This window comes from Ammospiza nelsoni, chromosome 5, assembly GCF_027579445.1.
Source record: "Ammospiza nelsoni isolate bAmmNel1 chromosome 5, bAmmNel1.pri, whole genome shotgun sequence".
Lineage (NCBI taxonomy): Eukaryota > Metazoa > Chordata > Aves > Passeriformes > Passerellidae > Ammospiza > Ammospiza nelsoni.
Window position 1 is genome coordinate 24,436,771 of NC_080637.1, and position 14,664 is coordinate 24,451,434.

Consider the following 14,664-nt stretch of genomic DNA (forward strand, 5'->3'; position numbering starts at 1 on the left):
TCTTAATTACCAAAATATTTTAAACTGAGATTTAGTGTATACAGCAAAATAAAAAAATAAGCATATAAAGCTAATCCTTCATATAGAAACATGTATTACAGTTAAGTCAATTTTAGCAACCTTTTCTCTGAGGAGGCTGTGTGAAAAGAAGGGGGTTTGTATTTCTATCAAGTTTCCAGAACTGGAAGTTTCTCTCATGGGAGTTCATTTAAAATGTTCACTTAGCTCTTACATCAGAGTTCCTCATTGTTAAGAATCTGACTTTCATTATACTTTAATGCAAACAGGCTGTCATATTTAACAGACAAGCAAATAAAATCCAGAAAATGCAGCTATTAATAATGTCAAGTGAGCACTATTGAAATATGCAGACCATGCAGGCTTCTTTTTTAATATGTGCAATTTTTATAGCACTTGGTATATTCTAAGCATAACTCTAGCTAACCTGCAAATTCCAACATAGAAGAAGTTGCCTTACACATTGCATTGCATTAAGAAACAAAAGTTAAGCAAAAAAATAAAATAAATAGGAAAAATTTCACAGACACCTTCTGATCAAGATGAGGGCAACATATATTAATTACACTTTTACAGTGTTATGGGCACAAGGACTACACCTATAATTTTGTATTTTTCTCCAAGACCAAACTCCTCTTCTGTCAGTGGATGTTTAATTTCATTGGGACAAAGTCTGAGATGAGGTCAGGGAGCAATGATGCCGGTGCACGAAATGCAGAACGTCATTCCTCGTTTGTTCTTCAAAGACTTCCACAGGAACCTTGTGACGAATGAGACATTATAATAGGTCATTAGAAAGAGCTCTAACCACAGCTCTGGAGCTTAAAGCAATGCCCCATGTAGCCAGGCTAGAGGTCCAAAGTCTGCCTCATTACTCGCAGCTGCTGCTCAGCGTTCCCACGCGAGTGTCCCCCCGCAGGCTCGGGCTCTGTGACACTGCGTGACACACACACAGGTGACCTCACAGCCTGCTGCAAGGTGAGGCGGCTGGAAGGAGCATGTCAATGGCACCAGCAATTAAAGAGGGGATGCCGTATCTTTTACCTTGAATCCACATATACAGATCAGCCACAGATCTAAAGACACAACTTCACACGCGGCTCTGCCGCGTCTCCCAGCACCCACAAAGCAGCGGAGCTGCGTGTGCGCCGTGTCACAACCCCACGCGCTACCAGCACCACTGTCACTGATTCCTTGTACCCGGAGCCGTGCACAGGCGCGGAGCGGCGCTGCCCTTCCCTCCCCGGGCACGGCTCTCTCCAGTCCCCGGGCCCGGCTCCGCCCGCGGCGCTGCCCTCAGGCCCGCGGGGCGGGGCGGGGGCGGAGCGCGGGAGAGCGCGGGAGAGCGGGCGCCTCGGCCACGTGCCCCGGCTGCGCTGAGGCGCGCGGGAAGGGCCGGCATGGCCGCCGTGATGTGCTCGGTCCGCGTCGTGGCGGGCGGCGACGAGGGCAGCGACAGCGATGACGGCGACTGGGACATTGGCGTCGTGCGGCAGGAGCCGCAGGTGGGGCTGAGCCTGGGGAGCCGTGCCCGGGCTGTCTTGGCGTGGGGGACGGCCTCGGCACTGAACCGTGAGGGGAGCGGGGCGCGATGGGTGCCCGGGGACGGTGCGGCTGGTGCTTCCTCTCAGGCTGTTTCCTGCCAGGGTACAGTGTACCCTCAATCCACTTAATGAAACGTGGACTGTAGGGGTTTATCTTATTACCAAAACCCTTAATGTTTATTTGAAAGCTCTTTCTAAGTAGCAGACCCTAGTCCTACTCATATTTCAGCATGAGAGTAAATTTGAACGTGGCCGAGGGCCTGTAAAGTTGTTTTATATCTTAAATCTCTTGAGACTGTTTGTGGCTAACTTGAAGATTTCAGTAGTTTTATTGCATGTAGCAGGTGTGACGTACCCATCAGTGTGAGGTAGAGGACAGGAACCCTCATCATCTGTGAGGGTTTTAAGCATGGGTTTGTCTCATGACCAGAATTGAAAAATGGAAGTGTAACTGAATTCTTGAGGTCTTAGGCTAAAGGTTACAGCCACTGTTTAAGAGGCCTTGACCTTTAGATAGATGTTCCTATCCAGAGATGTGTGTTGTTTGAAAATTGTTGCCTGAGTAAAATAAAAAAAAGAGCTAAATTGTTCTGTTGACTGTTTCTCACCTATGATTCTCTAGACACTTTTGTTAGTTTTTACAAAAGTTATTGGGAATATGGGCTAGAATGTGCTGTGAAATTTGAATATTTTAAAGTTATAAATTGGGAGTTAAAAACTTATGACAAAAGACAATTTCATTTCATACCTACTTCTGTCTGTAAGGAAACTAGTGAATAATCAGTCCTCTGCTTACCAGTGTATATAAATATTTTGTACCATTTATATATTTCCAGCAGCAATCTTCAGCTGCATCTGCAGCTTTAATAGAGAACAAATCTATGATGCTTTTGAAAACAACTTAAATTAGGTAACTGTCTGATGCATAAACTGGTCTTTTGGGCAGTGCTTTTTTCAGCTTGAATGTTAATGATGCAGCACTACAAATGCCTCTGTCACCACAGAATTAGGATGACAGAGGAACTGTAGCCCTTCTCAGCAGTAGACTTGGCTGTTAGGCCAGCCAGTTAGTCACTGAGGTCCCCTGACTCAAACTCAAACTTTCATATCTGTTAGTTGTATTTTTTAATGTTGTACTGCACAATATGTGAAATGTACGAAAAAAAGGTATATAAATGCATTGCAATTTTTTTCTAGTGTCATAAGATGAAAAAGAATCTTAATAGAAATCAAATTATGGTAAGTAAAATTGAGAGGAGCATGATAGCAGGTCTGTTGAGAAAGAAGGTATTTCTATTTTCAGAGAATGGAACCTCTCAGCAAAATTGATTTTAAAACTTAGGCTTTATAGTAGACCCAGATCTATGGAGATGAAAAAACAAAAGTTACATGGTGCTTTTTCCCCTCTTCTTCTGTGCTATGTCCTGTCAGAGATTGTTAGTGCTTTTATACTAAAACCAAGCTGTATTGCTTTTGCCTTGAAAGAGTCTCCAGATTTTGACTTAATTTTTCTTTGTTTACCCAGCAGTTGGATGAAATGTTGCAGGCAGACAAGAATGAGGCGTTAAAGAAGGCTCTGTTTCGTGGTGATGCGTTGCTGATTGAAGAACTCTTAAACTCGGGTGAGGAAAAGTCACTTACAAAGTTGAATATTTTTTCTTGAACTCAGCAAAAAATTTCAATTCTCATTTAAAAAAAGACTTGATATCCTTTACTGGACAGATTCACATGTCCCTACATGCACTCAACACATTATTTTGAAAGATTAAATTACTTTTTCAGTGACTCAGATTCAGTATTCCAGCACATTCCTTCTAATTTATGTTTCTTTTGTCAATCAGGAGACCTGACAATTAAGAAAAATTAAGAAAACTATGTTTGAACTATGAAATAACATGTCTCTTTGTTTTCAGATGCATCTTTAACATGCAAATAGCAATTAGAAGCTCTGAATTAGAGGTGGTTTAAATTGAGGGGAAAATTCAGTGGGTGGTCATTGGTGTTGAAAGGTGTACAGCATGGGGTAAGAAGGGGAGGCTAAGCTTTTTTATTTTCATGTTTCCCCAGTTTGGAAATTCCTTTTCCTCTTTTTTTTTTCTCTCCTTCAAAGCACTGGTAAGTGTCTGGTATGTGCCCTATGTATAACTGCTGTCCTGGCAACATCAGCTGAACAAAGATTTTGTGATTCTGAAAGGTCTAACAGGCTTTTTGTGGCATTTGTCACTAAAAAGTAGTCTGTTTTAACACTGGAAGCCTTTTTCCCTGTTCTGTTACTCAGCATTTGTCTTTAATGTGTTTGTTAATCAGTGTTAGGAAGATTGGATCACTTATTCAAGCATCCAGGGCAATCAGAAACTGCATAGCTGAGTTGACCTGCCTAGTGATAATTGTCAGGAAGTTCTGCTTCAGCAAGCAAGGAGAATATAGTAACCAGGAGTTTGTTCTCTGAGGAAAATTTGTCTTAGGGAAGAAAGTAGTTTCTTGGTTAGCAATGGTCTTTTCTGAGTTTTGAAACAATGACATTATTTGCTCTTTTAGAAGCCAACTGTTTCTCACCACAATGGGGGAATGGTTTTCTTTTTAAATTAAGCAAAACTACTGCATGGACTGAAACATAAGAAGTGCAGTCTAAGCATGAAATACATCTGTCTTGCTTTTAGAAAATATTTTCTTATTTATCAGTAGAATTCTAGTGCCTCAGATTGCTTATTTGTTTTGCTCCACCATCCATTTTAAATTGTTGTACTGCAGTCAAACAGCAGTAGTTCACTTTCTGTGCAGATGCCTGCTGCACAGTGGACAGTTCTGTGCTGTTGGAAGATGATAACAGGTTTCTGTAAGAGCACAGGTTCCGGCCTAGGATTCATGCAGTCCTGTCTGCTGAAACAAACAAGGCAGTATTATAAAAGAGTATGTAATTTCCTAAAAATGGGCCCAGCAGTACATTCTGACCCATCCAGTGCTGTTCTGCAAAGCAACACAGTGCCTATTGTGGAGGTCTTCCCGAGAAAGGTGACGTTGGCAGTCTGGGGATCTGTGCTCAGATTAAACCTTTGCCACCAGCAATACCTTTAGTGTAAAGAAGCTTGTAGGAGGCTCACTACCTGCAGTCAGCCAAACTCAAGGATTTTGTTGGAAGTGGATTTCCTAGCAAGAGTTGCAGCTATTCCTTCAGGTAGAGTGAGACTGTGTTGTTTTCTGGCTTGGTTAGATGTTGCCTTAGTATTTTTGATGCTGCAGCAGTTTTACAGAGCTTCTTTAGGGGATGCACAAGCACAATGTTTTTCCTTAGCACTTCTGTTACATGGCTTTTAGGAAAAAGTTTCTGAAGTACATGTCGCAAAAGGTAATGCGAGCAAGTAGCACCTTCAAAGATGATTTGGACATTTTGGTTTGCTTCAGAAGTAAAATGCTTAACACCATGTGTTCCATTTCCTAAAATGGAATTAGAAGTTACAACTCATGACAATTTAGGCTGATTAAAGATACAACTACAGTCAAATCCTCTGTTTTCCTTCAGCAGTTTGTTCCACTTAAATCGTTGAATGAGTGCTGCAGCTCATCTGATATTTTGTGAGCCAGTTCAGGGAATTATAAGTAGTAGTAAACAACAGGAATGGGAGCGTGCCCAGTGTGTGAGAATAATTTTTCAGCTAGTTTAGGACTCTGAACCCTGAGTCAGGTGACCATCATAGCTGGCCCAGCAAAGGGAGACATCAGCAGCTCTAAGAGGACTCAGCTTTAAGGTCATGTGGGAGCAGACCTAAGTGCAGACAGTCTTAATACTTCTACTAGAGAAAAGTCTTAGAGAAGCATTTTAGAACTTCCCCTCAGGTCAATGATGTCTGAGTGCGAATGGATTCCAACGCTGAGACCTGTTCTTTAACTGAATGGAATTATTTAGCAGAACTACATCTTTCTCTTTAAAAACAGCCTTTCTACTATAGCTATTATTAGCCACAGTCAAGAAAGTATCTGAAGGGGTTATGGGAGAAACAGTAATAATCACAAAAAAAAAATTCTTACTTTGCTGTTCTTTTGCTTCACTATTATTCATATTCTTTACATGATTTCTGCTATAGAGTTTGTCTGTGGCCAGAATGTGTTTATCCTCCTTACTGCTTAATCAGGAAGATATTTATCTGTAACTCAAATTGTAAAGAAGAATGTTGCATCTAGTTTGTCTCCTAGCTGTAATTTGTGGGGCCATGTAACTGAAAAGCTCCTCTGCTCATACCTACAGAGGAGCACGGATAATGGCAGGTGGGGGAGTGTAAATAATGCCGTGTGTCTGTGCTGCCAGCACCTGGAGGGGGTGGGTGACACGCTGATACCGCTGCTGCTGTGTTTGTAAGAGTGCTCTGTTTGTCTGGGTTGATCACTGTGACCAGAGGAGTGTGTGTGCCCCTGCTGGGAGTGCACACTCAGCATTGATATGGGTTAGGTCTGCAGTTCTGGAGGGCAGCAGCCTCTCTTCTTCCTGGCTGTTGGATCTGGCCTGATTTTTCACAAAAAAGCTTTTTCTGGGCTTCACTGTTCTCTTGAGAAAATCTCAAGGATCATTTTAAATGCTGAACTAACACTGCTTACTTCAATAACAGCTCATGCAATGAGATTAATAGCCTATTTGAGTAGTCATCAAGGTGAGACATTTCTGGTTCAGTCAACAACTCCTATAACCATGCAGCCAAGGAGCCACATGAATGTTCCTGTTTCAGCTGTCCTTTCTTTGTCTTCCTCTGGAATTACAGCTTGTTTGCATTGGGATCATCAATACCACTGAGTGGTACTTCAAGACAGTCACTACCAAGATGGTAGGAGACTATGCAGGACAGACAACATACTGCCAAATAGATTGTTCTACTTCTAGAAGTTGGAAAAAGCACCAGCATCATAGCAGATACTGGCTGCTGTCTATGGATGAAAAGCATTGAGGAAAATACCCTCTCAAGTGTTTTAATATGCCTATGTATAACTGCCAAGTTGGTAGTTAGTGTTGTTCTGATGTGTGTTAAAGTAAAAAGCTCTAGATGGGACTGCTTTTCTTCTCACAAGGAAAAGAGATCTAAAGACTGACAGGGTGACAGTTTTTGGGTATTTTTTTCTTACTAGTATTACTTCAGTAGGTTGTTGAATATCAGACCTGCTGAATTTTTAAAGTGACTTACAAGGAAGTACTGCTCTGACTGCTAAGGAACATTTGCTGGCTCCCCTTGTAGAACTTCTGTGGGCTTCAGTGAAAAGTTTTGTACAATGCACATAGGCCAGTGTGCTAGTATGCAGCTAGTATGTGTAGGCTGCTAAGGAGATTTGATTGTAAATTCTGTGACTTGCAGCTGTTACAGTGCTTCAACACATGGCTTTCATTGGATTGCTGCTTCTTTATTGATTCTGCAATTCCAGTGATCTTAAGAAATGAAAGAATCAATCCAAGAGGAGTGACCTGTTAGTCCCTCAGCTTTAATGACTTTATATTGCTACACTGAACACATCTTTGATATAGTAGCACGACAGGGAACGTACACATTTTACATGAAAAAGAATGCATGTAGCTTAACTGTCACAAATTTCTTAGGATAGTTTTGGGGGGTTTTTTGGGAGTGTTTTTTCCCAGAGATGTATTTTTGATTATCCATGGCCGCTGTAGGAGTAATATAGAACCAACTGATGGAAGCTTTTCTAAGGGAGGTAATATTTGTTGAAGGATTGAAAAATGCATGCAGGTATCTAATAGAAAGTTGTCAGATGAGTCTGTCAGTCTGGTGCTTGGTTCTCAGTGCATTTGGGCAGGCTGACAGGCATGCTTCTGGCCATTTTAGCCATTCTGGCTGATACAGAGAGTAACAAACAATTCTGGTGATTGTGTTTGAACCTTGCATAGTCTCCTATTTTCTCTTTTTATTGAGATAATATTTTATTCATACTGAACATAAATCTGCTAGCTAACTGTCTTTTAGGACAGAGAATAAAAGGAGTTGTGAAGCAGGAAAGCCTAGATATTGTGATCCTAATTCCCTGACAAGCAGTTTGCTTCCACAGCAGTCTTTCTGCCTTGGCAAGAGTCAGATTTTTTCATTTTGATTGAAGAAAGCTAGAGGTAGAGAAAACAGATTCTGTGTGTTTATATGAAATTACCTTTGTAGCTAAATGTTTGAGGTTTTTAGTGTAGTCTTTCTGTGGTACTTAACTCCTTGGATTGAGAACTAGGTAAATAAAGATGTATTATAAAAAAGAAAATGCCGTAAGAGATTTCTCTCCCTTGTACTAAATGCAAACGTGGTGTAACCTTTGTAATGATACATATTGAGAGTAAGTTTTATAAAAAGCATGCTTCTAGTGATGCAGTTTGATGATTGTAATTTCTTCAATTTTGACAGGTATCAGCATAGAAACGAGCTTTCAGTTTGGATGGACTCCCCTGATGTGTGCAGCCAGCGTGGCTAACTTTGCAGTAGTGCGTCTTCTTCTGGACAGAGGTGCTAATGCATGTTTTGAAATAGGTAAGATGGGAATGAAAAATACTGGCTGGTAATTCTCAGTACCAGACATTGTCCTTATCCTTATTCTCTTGTTTATATGTGTAGGGAAAAAAAATCTAAAGTTCACAGCAGAACTGAGACCCACTCGACCTTTCACAGTTTTGAAGGAAAAGCAGTCGTTTTGAAGTTAAAATTGTGTTCTTGGAATTGATCTGGAATCACTTGCTGTGTTTTCTTGTTCTTTCTCTCTCAATTCCACTTTCTCCCACACCTCCCAAATCCCAAGTACTTTTTGAAAAAGTGTTTGGAAGTACCTGCTCAAAAATTGTAGTATAAAGTTGTACAAGTAAAACTTACTGTGTTTGATCCTATTATGAACTATGTATGTGCAGAAACCAGATAGCATCTCAAACAACATGAATAGCTTTCCAGTTCATGGGAAACTAATGTGGGCCTTTCTAAAACTAGAGTGAAATTTTTCTATTAAGAAAACTGTTCTTCATTGTGTTGCTAAATCACCTTTTTCTGCAAGAGTTCGGTGTAGCTTTTAAGTAATATCTGTTCCTCTGTCAATTTTATTGGCATATTAATAACTCCTTTTTGACTTAAATTGTGGTTATTTTCAGTCTCTTCCATTGCACTGGAATATTTATCCCACAGTACTGCCAAGTATGTAAGAGCAGTAATCATATTTTCCAGTAACTTGACAGTAGTCGCAGTAGTAGTAGAGTGAAATGCAGATGGTACAAATCTGGTTCTGAAAATTTTCTAAATTTTCTCTAACCTCTTAGCAGTTAATCAGAGTATGAGATTAGATTGCCTGCACCAAAAGCAAACATGCCTTCTTCTAATCACTGTCCTTGTAGCCATTTTCAGAATTTCTGTGTCTGCCTACAGGTCGTACCTGTTACTTTTTATGGCTATAGAAAGCTATAAATGGGGCAGAAACTGCTATGGGCAATAGTTCAGGCTGACCAGGTAACCAAATGCATGGCATTTTTTCATGTGTGTGATCAACTGTCTTTGCCCAAAGTGGCACCTCGCTAGGATCATATTTCTTGGTTTGTTTCCCTGTTAGACTGTGTAGGGAAACTCTAACTAGGGCATATGGGCAGCAAAGTACAGCCAGGAGCAATCTTGTCAGTCATTGATTTGGGTCAGGTCATGTATGTTCAGTAGAGCTGTGCTATCCTAAGGGGTACTGAATCTCACCAGCCCTCCTGCTATTTTTTACTTCAGCTGGCAATCATACAAGTGATCCTATAGCAATAACCCTTTAACACCTATAATCCTGATAAACAGCTATACTGTTAATCACCTTGAGTCACTCTTCAGTCAGTCTCTGTAGCTAGTTACTTAATTTTACCCTTTTTGGTAGTCCACAAGAACTAATATATCATTCACTGTGTGGTGGGTTCAAAATCTTGCATCCTTGAGGAATAATTTCACCAGAATTACTGGAGTTTTCATCTAGTCTGAACATAAACCTGCAAATTTTTGCAGTCTTTAACAGTTATTCTCTGTAAAAGAGAAATCTAAGAATTCCAAGGTGTTTCTTCCCTTTCATCTCTTGCTCACATGTATGAGCTATAGGTAGGCTGACAGAAATTAATTTTCCACTTTATCACTGCCTGAGATAATGAATACAGATACAACTGCAGGTCCCTCCCAAATACCATTCTCAGACTAGCAGTGCTTTATTTAAAGTCCTGCCATCTTTCCATTCATGTTGTAGTTGATAATCAGGTTAAACATTTTGAGTAAAAATTTGTCAGCATATAAAGTAATTTCTACATGAGGCAATTGAAAATTAAAATATAGTATATTAAAAAAACAAGTTAATATAAATGTAGAACTAAGTTGTAGAAGTGGAGGACAAGAGGTGGTAAGAACACTGGGGGTAATGTACATAACAAACTTTTCATGTCTAAATATAATGAAATCTGACCTCATTGAAGAATGAAGATGTTAATTATAGACAGTCTTAAAATTTCTAGAAGAAAATTAAAAATATGTTGTAACACTTGATAGGATATGCAGCTAATATAGGTGCAGCTAATATACTTTTTTAATGGGTGAAGGCATGTTGGAACTTGTGAACAAGTTTGTGCAATAAACAAAATGGGCAGTTACTCAAATGGCAGTGTTCTAAGTGACACTGGGGCCAGCTAACACATAGCACCAGCTAAGGTGCTGTGTGTCCCAAATGGAAACCATGGTAATCATGGGAAAGGAGGTCTCCTGTGTTCTGTGGGCAAACTGCAGTTGTACAGTTTTGATTTGTGAGCCAAGGTGGCATGTGACACCCAGCTGATGTCAGAGCTGGACAAGTAAATGTGCTGCTATTCCTATGGACTGTGTAGACGCTCTTAAAATCCACATCTAAGCCAATACTTGTAATACTTTTCCTTCCACTACTGGACCATAGTAAGTTAATAAATTTAATTCTTCCTCCTTAAGACCTATCATGAAGCCCTTTTGCTTCAATGGCTTTTGTATGGGCCTCTGTTCTCCCCAAAATTGGCGTCACTGTGTGTTCATAATACATTTTGTGTACCTTTTTCTATCCATTGCAGGTGTTACTCTCATTTACTGGAGAGGAGGAACAGGGAGTAACTCTACTAGTGTGCAATGTATTTTGAGAAATAAGCATCTATAGTTGAGCTCTACCTGTAGCTTTGGGATACTTTCAAGCTATTTTAAACTTCAGTAGGAATAAATGCTTTACTATTGTTATTCACTGTCATGTTTCTGAGTATCTCCTCAGGTGCCTTTTTCTTACCTGATCATTCCAGTGATTTTTACAGACAGGAAAACAAGATTGTTAGCCTTTTCCAAGTACCATAGAGTATCAAAGTCTCAGTAGCAACTCTAGCAAATTTAAAGACTTTTAAAGGAGCTTCTGGATTAGCATGGTATTTATATTTACATATGTAATTCCCTAACTGCAAATTTCCAAACAGATAAATACACGGTGTTGATGGCAGCATGTACTGCACAAGCTTCAGAGGAGAACATCTTGAACACTGTGGAACTGCTTTTGTCAAGGAATGCTGACCCTAACCTCGCCTGCAGGTATTGAAAGCCCCACATCTGCGAATACAGTACAGAATTTATTATTATACAGACACATGTTTATAGACATAGCTCTTGGTGGTAGTTAAGATGAAGTGTACATACTTCTTGTAATTTCACTGCTGTTTGTATAAGAAAAGATTAGTACCCAGATATTTACACCTGTTAGTACAGTTGTTAATTTGAGTACATAAGACTCTGATCGGCTTTATAAAATTTTAAGTATATTCTTCAGCTGAACAAAATAAAAATTAATCTTAATTATTCACTTGACTAAAGTATAAGGGCAAGAAATATGTCCTCTGCCTTTCCTAAATCATATTGCTTCTTCTGCATAGGGATAGAAGTCAAATCAATTAATTCTTTAAGTTTATATCCTACTTTTGAACTTTTTTGTGGATATCTGGCTATATTCTTTTCACAGAGTGCTTCCCGTGGAAAAGAAAATTCCATAAATAAAATACATTTATTACACTGAAATCTGGAATGATTTTAATTAAAGAGGTTAAGCTCCTTTTAGAAACAAATAATAGTGTCCTTCTTCAATTACAACTTTCTGTCTCACCGGTTTGAAGCAATGCATTGTGAGATGTCTGTAGTTTTACAGCCTGATGAAAGATTTCATTTTACATCAAAAAGAAATAAGTTCTGGACTGACCCCAGGATAAACTGTCTAACCTCTGCTAAAAAAATACTGCTTAGGTCAGTTAGTTTTCAACAGTGTGGTACATTTTTTTGTACCACACCTTTTTCATCACATTACCTGGGATATATTGACTGAGTAGCTCTCTAAAAAGAATAGAATTGAAGGCCTTTGGTTTTCCTTAGTAGAATTCAATTACTCAAGGCCCTGAACCTCACTATGAGCATGTACTGATAGACAAGGAGGAAACAGAGTTCTCCTGAAGTGAAACTGATGTCTGGTACCAAATTTAAATGCTATTCTTTTATTGTTACCAGAGAGACTAGAAATTCTTCATGAGAGAAGAGAAAGCTACATACTCTGAAATAATTCCATGTTGTTGTTGTCAGATACCTGGGTGTTAGAATAAACATCCTGCTTTAAAAATAGGAGAAGTCTTTGCATTATTAACTTTGTCTTGGGTGTTGGAAATGGAAGCAAGAGTGCAGAGCTGCAGGTTTGCATTTGGACAGGCCTTTTACTAAACTTTGGGGGAAGAGAGTGTGAAAGCTGACACAAGAGGTAGCAATTCTAATTTTTAAATTTTATTTATAAACTTAGGGTATGTTTTGCATGGTTGATCTTTATATACAAATATTTATTTACTGTCTTTTTGTGTCCTTAGACCTTATGGCTAACATGACCTATTCATGCAGATATGGTTGTGGCTTTTTCAGTTTTGCAGTCGTATCTTTCTCAAATGAAAAGATAAATTAAGTGACAATCAGAAATGTCAAAAAATCAATATTTGTGCTAAATAAAAGCAGAGACTTGAAAAATCCAGACCTTGTAGTCTCAAACCTTTGAGCTGCCTTTATGCTTTTCCAGTATTTGACATATGTGTATGCCACTCCATCATTGGGTCTGCTCAGACAACAGCTGCTGTTTCCCATGGACTTCTTGCTCTGTGCTCAGAAATGAGAATAAAACACAATAAACTGCCTTGTGTGATGATAAGGGATCAAACAGCCCCTCTCTGTGGCACTGCAGTCCCATTCCACCATTTCATTAGGGCAAGCAGGATGTTCTGTGGGAGTGATCAAGAACTGTCAGTGAGTTGAGATTATTGTGAAGGTACTTGCTGTGTGATCTGCTTACAGCAGGGGTAGAGCTAATGTTCTATTAGTCTCATGGTTTTCTTAGCATGTAAGAACCACAATGATTCTAGGAAGCTTCTCTTTAGTCCACCAGCCACTGGAGTGTGTGTGAATGCAAAGCAGAATACTTAACCTTCATGTAAGCAGGGTTTCATGTTTATCCTTTCTCTTTTGCTCCATCAGGGCAACCAGAAGGCTCTTTTATTTAATGACATCTGGAGGTGATACATAGAAACTTGGAGGGAGTGGGTCTAATTTATGAAATGTGTGTGGAGTGGGGAAAGACTAGGGGGAAAGACACATGATTTTTAAAGTGCAAAGAAAGGAGGTGAGTTTAGAAATGGGTAGGTAGATGTTTTCTTTGCAAGGGAATATGGTTCTGAGCAGAAAGTATTCAGTAGTGTAACTTAGGATATTTTTGATAATTCAGAATTGGAAACTGAATGCTGGTGGCTGTAAAACACTATTGTTGATGAGAATGTAGTGTATCAAAGCATAAGTGCTAGCTGAAGTGTTTTGAAAGTCAAACAAGTAGAGTAATGGCGAGGTGAGACATGAAGGCCTTGTAAGCCTGCTCTGAATAGCCATTGTAGGGTACTATGGCCTGAATGCTTCATTTAAGTGAGTGCTACCTTGAGAAATTTGTTTTGCTTATCTCATGTCATTCACCTTCCTCTTGCTCCAGAATGTAAATTATATACTTTATCCCTTTGTAAGGCTTGGAAATCTTTAAGTAGGGCTTTTTAATCTGCAGTGCTTTCCTAAAGTTACACTAGAATATGTTCTTCCAATATTACTTACTATATAGGATTTCCCACTTCATCACTAAATCCCACTAAGCCAGAAAATGGGCAAATAGATTATCTTCTGTCACTGTGAACACACTGTTGCCACTTAATTTCTCAGTTCCAGGCTTAATGTGTAGCAGTGGAGTGGGGAAACTGACTCCAAAAGCTTCTGAAGATGCTTCCTGTTTATCTGAAGAATTGTTCAGTTTACAGATCAATAGACTAAAATAGTGTCTTGCAGCATCATTTCTTTGCTTGGGGATCTCAAGAAGAAAAAATTTGACACTAAACTCTGGGTTAAATTGTTTCCTACCTGCTGTATTTTTCTAATGTTATTGATACACTGGTCTGGTTAATAAAGATGTATCTAGTTACGAGGCTTTACTTAAAACTCAAGATCACTAACTTGCAATACTGAATTTTTATAGATGTCTCCCCAGTGGAAAGAAACCTGTGTGTAAATAGGAGACATCTCCTCTCCTTCCTCTTACAAAATTTTCCAGGAAGGTGAAGTTTGTCATGCTTGAGATTGTGATCCCAAACACCAGCATGTTTATTTGTCAAGACCAGTGAATTCTGCACCACAGATCCAGTTTAGTGACTTCTTTAAAGCTATTCAATACATTTTTGAGTCAGATGCTTGCCATCTAGGAGGCAAAACTTTATTACCAGTTCTGCTATGGCTCTTGATTATCCTTGATAGACAGCTTCAGGATAGTAGGTCTGTTCAGCTTGTTTTCTTATGATATAAATTTTGCCCCATTTTTTCCACAAGGTAAAATGAGCCTTTAGGAACTTCTAGTTGTATCTATGGGTACATGTCACATACAAAGTTTGAGATGGCCCTAAAAACTAAAAAAGCTTAAATTTTTGTCTTTTTCTCCAGTCTTAATATAAAAGCAGGGAGACTTAGAGTTTGCAGCTGTGTTAGAGGATGTTTACATTGGATATGAGGAAAAGGTTCTTTTGCCAGAGGGTAGT

General features: G+C 39.4%; 1 protein-coding gene across 2 annotated transcripts in view; it reads left to right on the plus strand.

Annotated features, from left to right (window-relative positions):
* The first annotated feature begins 1,361 nt into the window (after nt 1–1,361).
* ASZ1 (ankyrin repeat, SAM and basic leucine zipper domain containing 1) overlaps nt 1,362–14,664 on the plus strand; it is a 36,103-nt gene continuing 22,800 nt past the window's right edge. The window contains exons 1-4 of one of the 2 annotated variants that reach the window (XM_059472784.1): nt 1,362–1,523; nt 3,088–3,184; nt 7,940–8,062; nt 11,005–11,116. In XM_059472784.1, the coding sequence (XP_059328767.1) occupies nt 1,419–1,523; nt 3,088–3,184; nt 7,940–8,062; nt 11,005–11,116 (437 nt within the window). In that variant the 5' untranslated portion in view covers nt 1,362–1,418. The remainder of the gene's footprint in view (nt 1,524–3,087; nt 3,185–7,939; nt 8,063–11,004; nt 11,117–14,664) is intronic. The other variant, XM_059472786.1, reaches the window with a different exon arrangement.